Here is a 17,355-nt window from a genome sequence, read left to right as displayed (position 1 = left end):
AGTGATAACTGATAATTCTTCTCTGTATATTTTTGTCTTTAAGAGATTACCTTCCTTTATAAGGAACAGAGGGTTTCTCACACAGTATACTTATTAATGCTGTAATTCCCTTTTGTTGATAGATTTCATCACAGTCTAGGTTGAGCTGGTGTGTCTATTACATTTGTAGTTCAGATTATCTTCAGTTTCAGAGTACCAAAGTCTCAACTCCCGACGTCACTTGTTCATCCCCTGGGTCACAAAAGTAATTTCTCTATGAAGAACAACATTGGGTCATCTTAGAATCGTCTCATAAATTGTAGTCCGAAAATAAACATTGTCCCGGTGCTATTGTCAGGGAGGCGGCTCTGTATGGTTTTATGATAGTCGGTAACTCATATTTGATACAGACACAGTCTGTTTCTGGTGAAATTTGTATTATTTCGGCGGAACACAGTTCTTATATGACGCAACACCTATGGGGATTCGAAATGGTGGGAATAAAGTGACCCAGGTAGGATGCGTAAATTACATCAGACTTTGGTGCTCTATTTATCTGGGTGCACGTACTAGGGGTCACGCACGTGAGCTTGTAGATCGGCTATTTGCAATGACACCCAATCACCCATGTGCATCTAAGTTAAAACCAGGCTTAGGGAATTGGTTTGTTCCTTCACAGCTCAAACTTTTCCTCATTCTCAGATCTGTGGCCAATCTTTGGTGAGTATTGTCTGAAACACAGCCTCAAGCAAAACATTTTTATGGGTCAGGTAGGCCTACAGTACAGTAGTGTGAGATCTTCTCTGTGTTTATCTATCTGTCTGCCGAACGCTCCACTGGTTCCTGATTGAAGTTCCTCTGACATGACTGTGCTCACTGCTGGCTGTGATGTCACAGCTCAGGAATGCGTTGGCAAAATGAGATTTGGAAGAGGAGAACAATGTTTCATCTGAGGCCTCTTGACAGGCCATTCGGTTGGACGTGCGTGTCAGTGTGTGTAGTATTTCTATGTGAGGACCATATGACCCCACAAGTACCGGTATATAAATTGAAGAAATATATTGTGAGGATCATTTTCCTGGTCCTCATAAGTGAAACGGATGTTTTATGGGTTAGGTTACAGTATGTTTAGGGTTTACTGTAGATTTAAACTTAGTTTCATGTTGCATGGTGTCGTGCACCGAAGAATGGGAGATACAAGATGCAGCAACGTGTTATGAGCTTTAGGCTCATAACATGTGAGTGCGCGCGTGTGTGCGCGCGTGTGCGTGCATGCATGCATGCATGCATGCGTGCGTGCGTACAGTACGTGCGTGCGTGCGTGCATGTGCGTGCGTGCATGAGGGCCATCTCAACTTGATTATGATGTGCATTTCAACATTGTATCTGCATTCTATCACAAGTCAAACGCAACGGGATTCACACTTCTCTGTTTGAGATAAGAACCGTGTTTTGTGGGCCAATGAAAAATCATATTAAAGCTGCAGCACGTAACTAATATGGTTTCTCTCCAGTCAACACTCCTTTGGGGTATTTCTTTGTGACTATACATTTTGTACATTGTCCTTTGCATTGATTGAACCCATATGAGCAGTGGGGATGTATCATTAATACATCATCCAGGGAGCACTTCCAGGCTATGTTTCTTGCCAAAGGACACCTCGACTGGGGTCAGGGGGTGAACCGACCTCTCTACACCAATGGTTTTGAAAAGCCAATGTAAAAGGATAAAGTGGTTAAAATGATTCTGATGCTATAAACAACTGCCCCCCGGCGCCAAGTACCCCTGAGGGAACCAATGCTCTACTACACATTCTGGTTGCTATCTGGAGTTTGAACCCTGGTCCTCTGTGCAAGCTTACAAATGGTTAGTAGAGCTATAGCAGGAAGGAAAGAAAATAAGTTGCACATTCCAGCTCCATACAGTATGTACTATGTAGTGATTTATTTGATTCTCCTTTCGGCCTGTTTGCCTTCCTAACATTTTATTCACAAAAAATGTTATGAATTGCAGCTTTAAGTTCCTGTTTATCTGAACTCAATGCTTTCCTCACTTTCTGGCTCTGCAGCAAGTTTGTCTGACTCTGTAGGATGTGGGTTTAGACTGCTAGTTTAGTCTTCCTTCATGATTTGATTTCAGGAATATAAACTTGGCTCTCGCTAAAATCAAACTTTCTTGTTGTGAAAGAACATTTCCTGTGTAACCTATTTCTAAACACATCATGGATCTTCTTAAAAGCATGTCAACACTTAAGCCCTCATTTATCCTACTGGGTATTCGAAAATAGACGATCTACAAACTCACAACGCTTCGTGCTGCGAGGTGTTGTGAGCTTGTAGATCGGCTGGTTTAAAAACAAATTTAATATTTCTGAAAATACAACAAACTTAAAAAAATAAAAACGTGCAACTCTGTGTGGGGGTCCCCGGAACTCCCAGACCCACAAGAACGCGCCCAGGGTGCCTGCCCGGTTCCAGTGAACCGGCCCACGTCCGAAACGGACGAGAAATGACAGAGTTACCGTGTGGGGGTCCCCGGAACATCCAGACCCCCAGGAACGTGCCCAGGGGCCGGGCCGGTTCCGGCAAGCTGGCCCGCGTCCGAAACAGTCAAGAAATGACAGAATTACCGTGTGGGGGTCCCCAGGGGGTCCCTCTACTGTACTGTACTGAAAATAATACATGTCCCTCAAACTTATTTCTAATGATTTGAGCCTCAATCACCACTCTGATATACCCTTTGTCATTTCTTTATGGACTTTGAAAGCAGTTTAGCTGCAATACCACAATGTCCTGAGGTGGTGGGGGTGCTGATATGCAGATTATTTAATATTTGAGTCATTATAATACTGATGCTAGATAAAAACCAGGCCTGTTTCCATTCCATGCCAGCTTGGAAAATCAACAATGGCGGACATTGTATACAACATGGAAATGCAAATTTGGAACTGAAGACTGAAGAAGAGGAGGAATTATACAAAGTAGGGTGATGACATCACGATGAGGACAAAATCAGTTGAGCTGTTCCTGAGAGCAATTTCCATTAAAGCACCCATATGATATGAAAGCCTGTTTGTTCAAAATTGGTTATTTGTGGGGATAGAAAACACATATGGGAGCCCCAAAAACACAAAATAAATTGAAAAAGTTGAATTTTATGTTATAGGTCCTTTAATATGTGTGTGTTAGGCTGTGCAACAGTGACACAACAGTGACTAACCCAACCAAACGCTATTTTCGTGCTCAAACGGACGGACAGGCCCAGCCGGCCAGCCAGCCAGGGACCCAGCCAGCCAGAGACGTCACACACATAGCTCCACAATGGAGTGGTTGCACCACTCAAAAAGAAGAAGATAATAGAGAGTGAAAAACCTTGCACAGATTTGCACATAATGCAGGTAGGGTTAATGTGATTCAGTCCTCTGAGGTCTTGTTCTCTTGGCCTCTGCAGCAGACCTGAGGATGTGGACACTGATGGGAGTGGTCTGTCTATGCCACTGCGTCTTTGGACAGCTGTTGGAGGCCAGGGGGAAAGGATCCGCTGCTCCGCGTCTGATCTGCAGCGTTCCGGGGATTCCCGGCACGTCGGGCAAACCAGGGACCAGCGGCCCTCCGGGGGGCGACGGGAATGTGGGCATCCCGGGGAGAGATGGAAGAGATGGCAGGAAGGGCGAAAAGGGAGAAAGTGGAGAAACAGGTACCGTATCAAATAAACGACCCATATAATCACGTTCAACCTTCAAACTGGGTACTGAATAAATAAAATAGTGCTTGTGTTAAAAGGTTGGACTGTGCCAGCTGCACCATAAAGTGGGGCCTTGCATAAACTTGAAACGGTTCCCAGATCTTTTAAAGGTTATCCTACCATCTGCAACGCCACATGAAGTATAACATTTATCAAGCCAACATATGTGTCTCAATCCAAATCCATGCATTCAGTCCTTTCCAAGCAAATCATTAAAAAGGTACATACAAAGTTTCCACCTGTCGGCAATGATTCATACATTTTTTTACATGTTTGGAAACGACTGAATGCATGGATTTGGATTCAGACACATGCAGGTAGGCTTGCACTATTTTAAAAGGTTTTTAAAATAATGTGACATGAGGTTTCCACCCGACAGCAACAACTTATACATTTTTATTATTTTAAAAACATTTTAGTTCCACTACTTTTGTGTGACAGTCTTGTATGATGAAGCAACTCAAGCACAGAAAAAAGTATGGAGATATGGAGATAAGAGGTTTTTGCCCGACAGCAGTTTGTTGCTGGTTGTGAGGATCTGATTGATTTTTGAGTTGAATCATGGCGTAGATATTTTCTGAAGAGTTCAGGACCCTCAGGCAGCTTTGCTCATGTCAAATATCTACGCTGCATGATTCAACTCAAAAGGATAGAATCACTGTCTCAAATTCAAAACATGCTTGACATGTTTCAATCACCCATTAAACATCATGTATACAGTATACATCAGTACCTGTGTTTTCCATGATGTGTGGAAATCGGAATTTCACATTCGACCCGACCTGCAGCTACGTGCTTTTCCTTTAGTATGACGCATGTGTGCAAGCATGCACACACTTTATCAGCATGCAAGCGTGACCTGATTTGACTGTTTCATCGCCTAAGGTGTTGCTTGGGTGAATGCAATTGGCTGAATGTAGGTAGTTTGATTTCATACTAATAGGGCCCGTTGCCCTAAATGACTGATCCCCTTCTCCAAGAGGGACATAATGCCTGACATTTGGTCTAAAGCTGCAATCCGCAACTTATTTTATTGAATGAAACATTATTTTATGTTAACTGGTACATCTGTATGGTATATAACTATAGTACATCTGCAGTGGTTGGAGGTGGTCGGTCTCCTGCTTCCATCCTACTTCCATGTACTTGTCAAGCAGTGGATTGACAAGTACTACTTAAACTCATAACATAAGCGTAATAGCTCCCCATGCCAAGTTGCCAACTAGGGACTGACTCTTGGATTGAGTGGTATACACCTGCGTTCCAATACCAGGTAATTCATGACAACTTTAACCATAGAGGCATGAACCCCCACATCCATATTCTGGGATCAAACATTAGCCAAAAATAGCTGATCTACCGTCTCACATCGCAATGGCTTGTGAGCTTGTATTTCTTGTAAAGAGATTTGGTGTAGACAGAAAAAAGCGGTTCAAGTACATTGCCAACTCAGGTCCAGTTTACTACAGTAAGTCTAGAGTGGTTTAGGGCTCAGTGTCTGTTAATCCTAATCCTTAAATAGTAGGGTTCCATAGGCCAAACAAAGCCTGGCAGGCTACACAAAGGCAGTCTGCACAAATGCACTAAGGTTGACACATATAGGACTTCTACTTTAATACTTAACAGGTTAGGTATCTACCACTTATGACATTTCAGCACTGTGAAGTTGCTCGAACGGCCAAGGCTCCAAGAACAGTCAGAAATTGTAGTTTAAGGGTTTTTATTCTCCCCAAACTCCTCCACCAACTTCCAGACAGTTTTCTTCAGTGCAATACACATATCAATTCAAATTAGTCTAGTAGCCAGAATGTGATGTTGACAATGAGTGTTTTTTTTGCAAAACTAATGCTTGGAATGGAATCATGAAAACATGTCACATGCTACATAAAGCATGATGACATTTTGAATATATAGGCTGTTAATGGTATGGTCACAGATTATGCCGATTATGAAAATTGCTCAACATATGCAAGTTAGTATCCGGCAGTTTCTACATGCTGGGGACCCATACTAAACATTTCTAACTTAAAACGTTGGTGTACTCAACATGTCCGGGTTCACAATGGGGCTCTATGGGCTGGCTACTAGACTAAATATCAAAAGCAAAAACTAAATAGGCCTACTGGCCAACAATAGACCACCGAAATAAATACTTAGGCAAACACAATTGAACAAAACCAAACAGGATGAGAACTCTCTTCCCTCTCCTGCACAGCACTTGGCCCATTCCATTCCTAATCAAGGGAATTTCCACCAGCAGTGCAGGACAGACAACTAATCAGTGATTACAATTTCATTAAAGTTTAAAACAATAGTCCTTGCATGTTATAGAAAACAGTTTTGTGTGTGTTTGTATATACTGTAGGGCACAGGTTGCCCCGTGATAAGCACCATCTCTCTTTCTCTGTCTCTTTCAGGGCTCAAGGGGAAGGTGGGCCCGACCGGTAAGATCGGCCCACGAGGCACCCGCGGACCCGGGGGCAAGCAGGGCCCCTCCGGGGAGAACGGAGACGTGGGTCCGTTTGGTCTCCTGGGGCAGCACGGAGAGAAAGGCGAAAGGGGCGGCCGAGGGCCACCGGGCACGGCGGGCGTCTGCCGATGTGGCAGCTTGGTGCCCAAGGTGGCCTTCTCTGTAGGCATCACCAGCAGCTACCCCCAGGAGAAGGTCCCCATCCGCTTCAACAAGGTGCTGCTCAACGAGGGCGGCCACTACAACCCGCAGACGGGCAAGTTCATCTGCGCCTACCCGGGCATCTACTACTTCTCCTATGACATCACGGTGGCCAACAAGCACCTGGCCATCGCCCTGGTGCAGAATGGACAGTACCGCATCAAGACCTTCGACGCCAACACAGGGAACCACGATGTGGCGTCAGGCTCCACCGCCATGTTCCTGAACCCAGAGGACGAGGTGTGGCTGGAGATCTTCTTCCTGGACCAGAACGGCCTGTTCGCTGACCCGGGCTGGGCCGACAGCCTGTTCTCTGGCTTCCTGCTCTATGCAGACACTAACTATCTGGACTCGCTAGCAGAGGACTACGCCTAGCATAAACTATCTGGACTCACTAGCAGAAGACTATGCCTAGCATAAACTATCTGGACTCACTAGTCACTAGCAGAAGACTATGCCTAGCATAAACTATCTATCTGGACTCACTAGCAGAGGACTACGTCTAGCATAAACTATCTGGACTCACTAGCAGAGGACTACGCCTAGCATAAACTATCTGGACTCACTAGCAGAGGACTATGCCAAATGCCAAATGCCAAATCTCCTTTGACAGAGGCCAAAGGAGATAAAAATGTTTTAAAAGTATACTGAAGGAGCTTCTAGGATCAACGTGAATGCAGACTTATCCTACTTAAAAAGGAAGAGGAGATCCAATCATCCGAGCACTCACAAAATGTGGAGGAGAGTATACTCTCCTACAATGTATAGAAAAAACTTTGTTACATATAATATGTAACAAAGTTCTTTCTATAAATTGTCAACATGTTTCAACCAGTAAGGTCTTCATCACGGCGAGAACTGATAACTGGTCGAAACATGTTGACATTTTTATAGAATAAATATTTTTAGAATCAACAGTTTACTTCCTCTCTGACACATTTTGAGTACTCGGATCTCCCCTCCCCTTTTAAGCCTGTATAATAGCCTGTTAATGTATACGTATTACATAGCCTACTGTATGTGTAGGCTATTACTACACACGTGATTTAAAATATATTTTATATTAAATGTAAATATTTTTATATTTTTTTCCCTTTCATTTGTGTGTATTTCTCTCTCTCTCTCTCTCTCTCTGTGTGTGTGTGTGTGTGTGTGTGTGTGTGTGTGTGTGTGTGTGTGTGTGTGTGTGTGTGTGTGTGTGTGTGCGTGCGTGCGTGCGTGTGTGTGTGTTAAAGAAAATAAATCGAGAGGAATAAATCTTTGTGTGACTTTTTCTAGAAATGTGCAGGGGGCTGCAACGCCAAATGTCAGTAGATGACAAATTATTATTTGTATGAGACTGATTATAAACTCAGTCTGCTGCCAAAAAACTATTCATTTTTAAAAGTGATTATGAAATACTATTATGAAACAAATCAGAAGTTCATTTTAATTTGGAAGCGAATTAGCACAACACCCCATAGCCCCATTCAATTCAATGCAATTTATTGAGGGCTATAGGGGAAATAGCCAATAAGGAGTTTTTGCACAAAAAAACACCTGGACCTCTTTGGTGGGGACGTAACAATAACAACTATAAGAAAGGTAAAAAAGTTAAGAAAGCATTCTAGCATGGAATTCTCCTTTAACTGTGAGTGGACGACACCATAAAGCATTACACTTGTTTACAATAGGGCCCATCATTTTCAATTCATCAAAACAATTAGAGACGTACGAATATACACAACTATATAGTCAAAACAGGAAATTATCATAGGGGAGGTAAAAACTAAGGGAAAATAAACATATGTATACAGTGAGGGGAAAAAGCTGTGGGTGGGGGATTCAGATTTTACGGGGTCAGTTTCGAATTGCAGCCGTCGGTAGGTGACCTTTGGGGCGGTTTTGAAGGAGTCAAGGGATTAGCATGTCTTAATGACTGTTGGTAGGGCGTTCCACATTTTGGTGGCATAGGAGTGAAATGAATTTATTCCCTTGTTTCAAGTTGTTTGTGCCGAATCTGGGTTGCACATGGTTTGTTGAACTCCCTCTGGTCCTAGTATGCTTCCTTGTGGAACGCCACAAAATATAAAATATTATACTGTAGAGTGTAGAGTAGACGGTAGAGTCAGTCATAGACTAGAGTTATATAGAGTAGAGCAGACCAGACCTTATTAAAAACGGTTTGAAATTGCGAGTAACTTTTGAAGCTCATCGGCCACCGTACTCAGCGAGCAGATTGACAGTCCTCGGGACCAATGATAATGCAGAGAGACACACTGGTGGTTGCGTCCACGCCCGTATCAAGGTTGGTTCACGAGTTAATTGTTGTTTATCATCGTTACTAGGCAGCAGGCAGCGATATCATAACGGTAAGCTCTTTACAAGACAATTGCTGCCTTGAAATCTGTCCAAGTACATGAATAGCAGCTCTCTAATGTTACACTGTGTTACAGGATCCCGTTTCAAACAGGACCACAACAATGGTGACTTTATAAGCTCTGTAATGAAGGAGTTTAGACAGATCTTCACGTAGTGTTTTTTATCGGCTTCATGTACATTCACATAAGATACGTAATAAGCTTTGTTTTAGTTTTTACATTGTCTCACTAGGATCTATTATTTAGACAGTGAGGATATGTTACTCAAAGGCTAAGTATATTTTACTCTAATAATGTACAAATGTAAAAAATATTGTTTTCGGCCATAAGTGAGAGTCCACACCAACTATTAAAAAAGATACAATGGAGAACGATATAGTCTATCGTTTAGTTATAGTGCTCATTGTGAATGGACCTTGCGAGTCCATTTGGTTACATTTGTACACTATCAGAGTTACAGTTGGATAAATAAACACTGTGTATATTATGTACTATTATTCACTTTACAGAGAAACTACCTGCTTGGAGGAAAGAAAGGATAGGCCTATCATGTATGTTACATGATGAACATGGACCTGTGGATGTAGAAGTGGACCTTTTCATCGCAACCTCTTACCAGCATCATTTGCCACCATGGCCTCCACAAGGTATGATGGTATCTTTTAGCAGTCTGGTGTAGCAGATTAAAAGATGTCAATCTAAGCTAAAGTGTTGCATTTTCATCTTTTGGGCTGCTGCTATTTCCATGTTTCTCGTGGTTTTGATTATATGTGTTCCCATTCTATTAGTTAATGAGAGCCATCAAGATGGTTGTATATAGATTGATATCTAGTGCTACATCATAATAAAATATAGTTTTCCCATAACGGCTTGCGTGCTCCTCACATTTAAAGATATTTTCTCACCTTTGTTGTTCCAGGGACATTGGAGAAAGGCTCCGTAAGAAACATCGAAACTTGCAAGAGTCGTTAAAGAACAGAAATGAGGGAGACACGCAGGTAAAGTGAAATAAAGTAACACCTGTAGTTGTCATTGTATGATACAAATGATGATACAATGCACAGCATGATGGTACAAAGAATAGCCCTGCATGCTAAAATCCCCTGCTAATTTGGATTCGGATGGATAGATGGATGGGTTGATTTTATTTTGTCATTGAACACAAAGTGTACAACAGAATGTACAGTACCTTGTCACATCAACACAGCTTTACAGATGTAAAACAGCGGGTGAAATTTGTCTTGTACATGAAGCTCCCATCATTTGTAGTTTTCAGGAAGAAGAAGAATAGAAATATACTGTAAGGAAAGAACAAGACAACTGGTCAGATATTCAACAATCCTGATATGACTGCAGCAAAAATGTATACTGTACAAGGATGTTGGATATTCCCCAAAAAGTATCTTTGGGTTTTGCTGTGTATCGTACAAGTCAGGCAGCCAATAACAGGAGACTAGTCTTCTCAGACAAGACCCAACATGACCTGTGGGTGTTGTGTTATACACTCAAACCCCGGCCACACACACACATACAGTACACGTAGGTTAAGAGAGAGGCCAACAATGCAGTAAATGTAAGCTTTATAATCTACCTGGTAGGCTCTGGTTCCAGCTAGCAGGCTGAGAGAGGACAGAAGACACACTACAATGGAGGTTGGTGTCTCTCTTCACAGTGGAGCTTGTTGTAGTAGTTTGCTGTGTACTGTCTGTGTGCTGTGCTCTGTTCACACTGCTCCAATCACGCTCAGAGTGCTTCTCTTCACCTTGCAAGCTGTTGCTCTCCAGCCAGCGCCGACTATTTTGTCCTTTTGATTTGAAGCAAAGATTTATTTCTCACGCCTGCACTTAGAATGCAAAAAAGCTACTGCTAGTAGAGACCCTGTTTATAGGTAAGTATTAGTGGCATTTAATACAAGTGTGTGTGTGTGTGTGTGTGTGTGTGTGTGTGTGTGTGTGTGTGTGTGTGTGTGTGTGTGTGTGTGTGTGTGTGTGTGTGTGTGTTGTGCACGCACGCACGTGTGTGTTGCACCATGCAGGAGCTCACAGGTGGTGAGGAAGACCCTGGAGATACGCTGAAGCACATGATAAAGGCTCAACGGCAGAAACGAAAGAAGAAGGTAGAGTTCCAACTCCTCTCCCTTTCTCTCATCTTCTCCAGCTGTTTAAAGATGATCTTGTTTTTTTTTTTTTTTTGGCTGACCTAACGTTTGAGGCATTTCAGGAATTGAAATACACAGTTTTTAAACTATGTATCCTGCCTTGTCAGATTTGAATAAATGAAATGATATGAATATTTGTATTTGGACCTATCCCTCAGCTCCTGGATCAGTCTTCTACCCAGGACTCCCATGAGGACAACATGCAGGAGAACAGCGGAGAAGGGAGATCAGCAGAGAGACCAGCGGTCCTGTCTAGGCCTCCGGCTGGTTCCCACAGAGGTGGGTTCATAATGTTGCTGTCCGGTGGACTGGAACATTTCAGCAAATGGATCGGGAATGTTCAGAAATAGTGAAACTTTGCCTTTACCTTGACTCTGTATGACGAAGTAGGCCATGACAAAAAAAGTTGATATTTTTGTAGGTACTGTACGCTTCTGCACAATGTTATCCTGTCTCTCCTTCCATGTGTGTTTCTTATGGTAATACAGGTAATGAACAGCAGTAAACGGTAGTCGTTTCATGAAACCTTTTGATCCTCCAGGTCTCCCCCCGTTGCGTCAGTCCTCAGCCACCCCAGACTCTGCAGATGGACCCCTGCAGACCCCCGGCTCCAGCCGGTCCGACCACACCATGAGACAGCGCATGAGAGAGAAGATGAGAGCAGCTAGAGTAAGGACCCCCTCTAACATCTCTAACATGGTGTTTTGTGCCATTCATTACTAAACGTGCAGGAATTGAACCGGGATGTGCTGACAACTTTTTAGGGTATTTGTTTAACCTGTGTTAAAAAACATTCTGAGGTGAATTTGTTTCAGGATCAGTCAGCAGTCCTATTTGTTTGCTGTGACTGTGTGTGTCAATGCCTCTGTCTGTAGCGGTACCACTGCACGGTGACAACGTGCGCTGTCCTATGCCCTTTAGAGCAGGTGTAGTGTTTGTAGTCGGCGTTTGCGCTGGTTCTAGACAACGGGAAATGCAGAGTACCCGTTCCACCCATCTGTCTGTGTCCCTTTTATGCCCCATATATGGAGATTTCTGTATGCGTCTCTGTGTCCCTTTATGGAGTTCTGTGTTAGGCATGCCCAAATATAGAGTTTTGTGATGTCAGAACAGCCCAGCTCCATATATGGAGCCTGGGCAGGGGCCCTGTCCAGAGTCCTTTGGTAGCGTTTCTGGACAATAGATGTTCAAAATAGCAAAAATAGGTAAGGTAAGCCGGTGAATCGTGCTCATAATACATGGTTGTTTATCTCCCAGTCCAAAGCTGAGAGCATCCTGCAGCAGGACACTTCCACTCAGGAGAGACCCAGTCGTCTACAGAGCCTCCGAGACAGAGACACTCTCACCAGATTTGACAGAGAGGTGAGAGCTCCTTCATGCCTACATCGTCTACACATCAGTGATTCCCAAACAGTGGGCCAGGACCCGTTTTAAATATATACAGTATATATATTATGTCAAAAGATTACAAAAGTTTTTCTATCAAAGAATTCTATAAATAAATAAATAAATTGCAGATCAACGCATCGCGACACGTTGTATGCTTGTAGATTTTACATTTTCACTAGTTTTGGTCCTAACATTTCTCTTTGGGTCTCGAGCTAAAAAGAGAAGGGACTCCTGCATAGGGTATTTGTACTTTGTTGAATGATTTTGTTTTGCTGCAGCTGTACCCTCTGTAATCAAGTAGATCCAATTCATAGAATTTTCAAGGCGATTGTAGTAGATTAGTATTTTGTCCCTAGAGGCTTTGATGTTTGACTGTTGACTGGAAAAAATGCCAGCTTCATTCCAAATGTTTTTACAGGCTGACACTGACAGGCCGGAAGGAAATGACATCCCATTGGCTCTCAGCACCAGGGTCAAATTCCGCGAGGCAGCGAGACGTGTGAGGCTTAAATACCATAAATACAAAACAAGCTGCTGTCTATTTACCACATACCGTAAATGACGTAGTCAATTTGTTAAAAGTATTTTTCTGTTGCAAACGTAGGCAGAAGCAGGCCAACCGACCGCGGAAGAGGCGTACAACTTCTTCACATTCAACTTCGACCCCGAGACTCCAGAGGAGTCTGACAGTGTCTTCGAAAAGGGGAAGAAACAGTCAAGACATGCTGCTGAGGACGGAGACGAGAGCGGAGATGGAGAGACAGAGGTGGATAGTCGAGAACGCAGACAAGGCGACAGCGAGGGAGAGGAGACCCAGCAGCAGGTGAGATCCAAAAGAATATAATAAAAACACAAAACGTGAAGACTTGAACTCGCAATATTTTTTTCATGACTGATTTCAGTTGGTTACTAACCACGTAAGCTCTATTTTACCCTTTCGTGTCGAGCAAAAGTTGCCGATCTAGAAGCTCACAAGTCGCCTGTTTGCGTCACATTCTCAACTTGTAGATCGGCTATTTCTGTAGATCTTTCTACACAACGTTCTTTTGATTTCTTCTCATAATGACATGGCCAAAATAAGGACACCATGTCAAAACGGCTTTAAACCTCCCAGATCTATGTATTATTATTATTATTATTATATATTTTTCTTCTTGCGTGCGTGTGTGTGTTTTTGTTACTCTGTTTATCCCTCTAACGTCAGCGTCGCGTCTCCGTCACCGTCAGGGAATGTTCCCTTCTTAATCAATGAAGGCTGGCTCCACTGCCCGCATTGCGTTGCGTGACTGCATTAAAATTGCCTCGGTTCGTTTTTTGACGCACGCGACGGAGACGCAACGCGCCCGGTGGAGCCCCGCCGTCAGTCTGTCTCTCTATGTTTATTGTGAAAAACGTAAATAAACAGAACGTAAAAAATCTGCCAGATCTAGAGGCTGATAACCTGGTTAGGGGCATACAGTATACAGTACAGAACTTAACCACATGGGTACAATGATCAGTGAGTCCGGCTGGTTCAATTCCCGGAAGGCCGGTCCATGTCTGAATTCCCCATTCTCTCTCAGCCACATTTCCTTGTCTCACTCTTCACTATCACTGTCAAATAAAGGTAATCAAATGAACAAACAAAAATGCTTCCAGATCTGCCATGGAGCATGGGACCGTTTTGGGCATTAGCCAGACTGCAGCGTTTGCATGCGATGAGGAGTGAGCCACACTCTGAGGTATGAGAGGACACAGGGTTTCCATTAACAAAATACTCTCCTCAGACCATAAACGTTTTGGCCTTTGGATGTATGTCCAACAAGCACCATGTGTTTGAATGAAATCAAGACCACTCCCCTCAAGATAAGATTTTCCTTTGTCTTGCAAGGCAGGTCTAGCTGTCCATCACTATATGGGTTGGGTTGCTATTTGCTATGGACATCACATAAGAGGTTTCTGCCCGACAGCGACAATATGAGGATCTCGTCTCAGTGCGTCTGGGTGGTGCAGGGGTAAAGTACCTGCCCACCATCGTGGTGACTGGGCTGAGTTTGATTCCAGGAGCATAGGACAGTTTTGGGGATTAGCCAGACAGCAGCGTTTGCCAGCGATGAGGAGTGACTGGGCCATACTCCGAGGTATGAGAGGACACAGGGTTTTCATGAACGATTCCTACACGGTGTCTCCGGTTTGACAAGGCGATCCAACGAAAACATTTGACCCCCTGTTCATGGGAGGGAAGCCGGACGGGACAGTGATCTCTGTCACTGCATTGGTCTTTACATGTTGGGATATAATTTTCCTCCACTTATGTTGCTTCCTCCTGATGAAACTGAAGTGGCTACACTTCATGTGTATCAGAGGAGACGTGGTTGTCTAGAATGTCTACAGCAGCGATTCTCAAACATTTCTATATCAAGGACCCCCAAAGGACCCCCAAATTTATAATTTGGCCTCAGATACAAAAAAACCCTAAAAAACAATGCATTGCGATTGGGAGCCTATTTTCGATTAGCCATAATATATGGTGATTTTGATGACCTCAATGGAAATAAGCTATAATAAGTCTTGTGTTTTAGTTATGTGATATCATCACCAAATAGAATCAATCAATCAATTATATTAACTGCGGTTAACTCATTAACCTTGGACTTTTGTTCGCTGGGGACCCCCTTTAACCTCCCCTCAAGGATCCCTGGTAATTGTAATAACAACTATATTGCTCAGATACATGTAAATAACGAATAAAGAGAGTCATATGAGGATTGTTCCTCAACGTTGGTTTTGACTAGACTTCACAAAAACAAATGTGTCCTTTGTCCCGCTCTTAGAGTGAAGAAGCTCCCCTGGTGCCAGAGGAAGAGGAGGACCTGTTCGTCATTGAACAGTCAACTCAGGACTTCTTGGAGCTCAGGAGAGCAGAGTACATCGGCTACCACAGACGTCTGCAGAGAGACAGCGAGCTGCTCTTCACCCCCAGCTACATAACAGGTACACTTTCACATTCACAATGCAATACAGTCTGTATCTTGCTTTCCACCATTCAAAGTAGCTTGATATAGAATCTCAATAGTTTTCAGTGAGTTACATTCAAAGTAGCTTGATATAGAATCTTAGGGCACGGTGGCCCAATCTGTAACGCTATTGCCTCACAGCTACAAGGTCCCGGGTTCCATTCTTGTGTGTGTGTGTGTGTGTGTGTGTGTGTGTGTGTGTGTGTGTGTGTGTGTGTGTGTGTGTGTGTGTGTGTGTGTGTGTGCGTGTGTGCGTGTGTGTGTGTGTGTGTGTGTGTGTGTGTGTGTGTGTGTGTGTGTGTGTGTGTGCGCTCCTAGTCCCAGCTTCCAGAAAACTGCCTGAGAACATGCGGCCTCGCTATCTGGAGGACGAGGGCCTGTACGTAGGGGAGCGGCCTCCTGTGTTACGGTCCAACGAGAACATTCTGGAAAACCGCATCTTGAAACAGGAGCAGGTAAATGGCAACTGATCCATTATAATGACCGTCAGGAAAAGAACATCAAAGGCACTCTTGTGGAATAAATGTAAAAGCCATGATTGATTGGTTCTCAAAATACATACTGTATCAATTTGGGTGTCCTTATCACAAAAACTTTTGAAAACCACTGTTGTAATGGATTTTAATGCCAAATACCAGCAGCAGTAGTGATCACTGCAGTAGCTCCTCTCTAGACAATGTATTGACGGAACACTTTGCTGTGCAGGGACACAAGTGGTTTGGAGATGATGGCAGGATCATGGCTCTACCCGACCCCATCAAGGAGTCCTCCACCAGACCTCCTCTGTTCCACATGGAGGAGGCCCTGGACCCTGCTCTGCATGCTGTGTACAGGAAGGTCAGACACACATTATTATTATTAGTATGTTATAACCTAACCCTCTGCACACTATACAGGAAGGTCAGACATATACGACAGTTGCAACTTGCAACTTGCAACTTGGACCACTTTTTTTCTTCAGTTGACACCAAAATAGCCGATCTATCTAGCCGGCTTTTTTTGTGGCTAGTATGCCCCCCAGAATAGGGACTGTCAAGTGGTTATAATATCCACAGACAGACTTAAACACTTTCAAGTCAACCTGGCGTTCCTATGTTGGGAAACGTTTAAAAAAAGAACAAACGTTGCCTATCTATAATTATTTCAATTTGTATAAAGTAGGGCATTAATTTATGAAAAAGCCTAAAAAGCCTTGTGAACAGAGACCAGAGGGTGGTAGTTAGTCTTGTAAACAGAGACCAGAGCGAGGTGGTAGTTGCTCTTGTAAACAGAGACCAGAGTGAGGGTGCTAATTCATTCATTGCCATATCTATGATTTCATCTGTACACAGAAAATTACACAACTGCAGCTAAAACCTCAGGGGCATCTAGGCTGCCAGGGGTGTTAATGCACGCTCGGCTTCCTCTCCAGTGTTATAAATGAAGTCACCGGACTGTAATGTCTGGATTTTCCGCCCAATTTAGTTTTCTTTTGGTTACCACGCTACTTATGGATTTAAGTAGCGTAACCAAAATAAAACTCAATTGTCTAGGTCTAAAAACAGGTTCTGGGTGAGAAGTGGAGGACTAGGAGCCGGCCGCGGCACCCATGCAGTGCTACTTGGCAGTGTGTGATCTGTAATACCAAGAGAGAATCATCCTTGACTGTAAACCTGTGAAATGTTGTTGCAGCTGTCATGGTCAGATGAAGTCATGGAGCAAACGATAACCTCAGATGACCGCCATGGGTGCCATGTTGTCAACACGTGACATTCATTACAGTTGGTTCATTCATTACAGGGACCCCCCGGGAGTCCCTGAGGGGATTCCAGGGGATCCCCAGCTAAATTAAGTAAAATTCAGTTTAACCCTATATACACTGGCTTTTTGAAAATAGACGATCTACAAGCTCACAATGTGACACGTTGTAAGCTTGTAGATCTGCTTTTTTAAGAACATCTTCAAAAGATGTGATGAATGTTTTATATTTTTGAAACATCTTAACAGCGTAAATGTTGTGTGGCGGTGCCTGGCACAAAATATTTTCAGATGGGGTTCCGCGGCCAGGTGCCTATTTA

The 17,355-nt window shown here is 43.4% G+C and overlaps 2 protein-coding genes across 2 annotated transcripts in view; both read left to right on the top strand.

Annotated features, from left to right (window-relative positions):
• Window positions 1-7,652, top strand: part of c1qtnf7 (C1q and TNF related 7) — a 10,176-nt gene extending 2,524 nt beyond the window's left edge. The window contains exons 2-3 of the mRNA XM_080769784.1: window positions 3,431-3,676; window positions 6,142-7,652. Coding sequence (XP_080625910.1) covers window positions 3,442-3,676; window positions 6,142-6,770 — 864 coding nt within the window. The 5' untranslated portion in view covers window positions 3,431-3,441 and the 3' untranslated portion in view covers window positions 6,771-7,652. The remainder of the gene's footprint in view (window positions 1-3,430; window positions 3,677-6,141) is intronic.
• Window positions 7,653-9,291: 1,639 nt separating this feature from the next.
• The window catches only part of cc2d2a (coiled-coil and C2 domain containing 2A), a 33,244-nt gene continuing 25,180 nt past the window's right edge, over window positions 9,292-17,355 (top strand). Inside the window, exons 1-12 of the mRNA XM_080770826.1 lie at window positions 9,292-9,402; window positions 9,675-9,753; window positions 10,354-10,407; window positions 10,791-10,871; window positions 11,072-11,192; window positions 11,455-11,582; window positions 12,171-12,275; window positions 12,721-12,801; window positions 12,907-13,125; window positions 15,116-15,275; window positions 15,617-15,753; window positions 16,004-16,135. Coding sequence (XP_080626952.1) covers window positions 9,389-9,402; window positions 9,675-9,753; window positions 10,354-10,407; window positions 10,791-10,871; window positions 11,072-11,192; window positions 11,455-11,582; window positions 12,171-12,275; window positions 12,721-12,801; window positions 12,907-13,125; window positions 15,116-15,275; window positions 15,617-15,753; window positions 16,004-16,135 — 1,311 coding nt within the window. The 5' untranslated portion in view covers window positions 9,292-9,388. The remainder of the gene's footprint in view (window positions 9,403-9,674; window positions 9,754-10,353; window positions 10,408-10,790; window positions 10,872-11,071; window positions 11,193-11,454; window positions 11,583-12,170; window positions 12,276-12,720; window positions 12,802-12,906; window positions 13,126-15,115; window positions 15,276-15,616; window positions 15,754-16,003; window positions 16,136-17,355) is intronic.

This window comes from Protomyctophum bolini, assembly GCF_963924005.1.
Source record: "Protomyctophum bolini genome assembly, chromosome: 8".
Classification (NCBI taxonomy): domain Eukaryota; kingdom Metazoa; phylum Chordata; class Actinopteri; order Myctophiformes; family Myctophidae; genus Protomyctophum; species Protomyctophum bolini.
The sequence above is the reverse complement of the archived record's forward strand: the minus strand, read 5'-3'. Positions and strand labels throughout refer to the sequence as shown.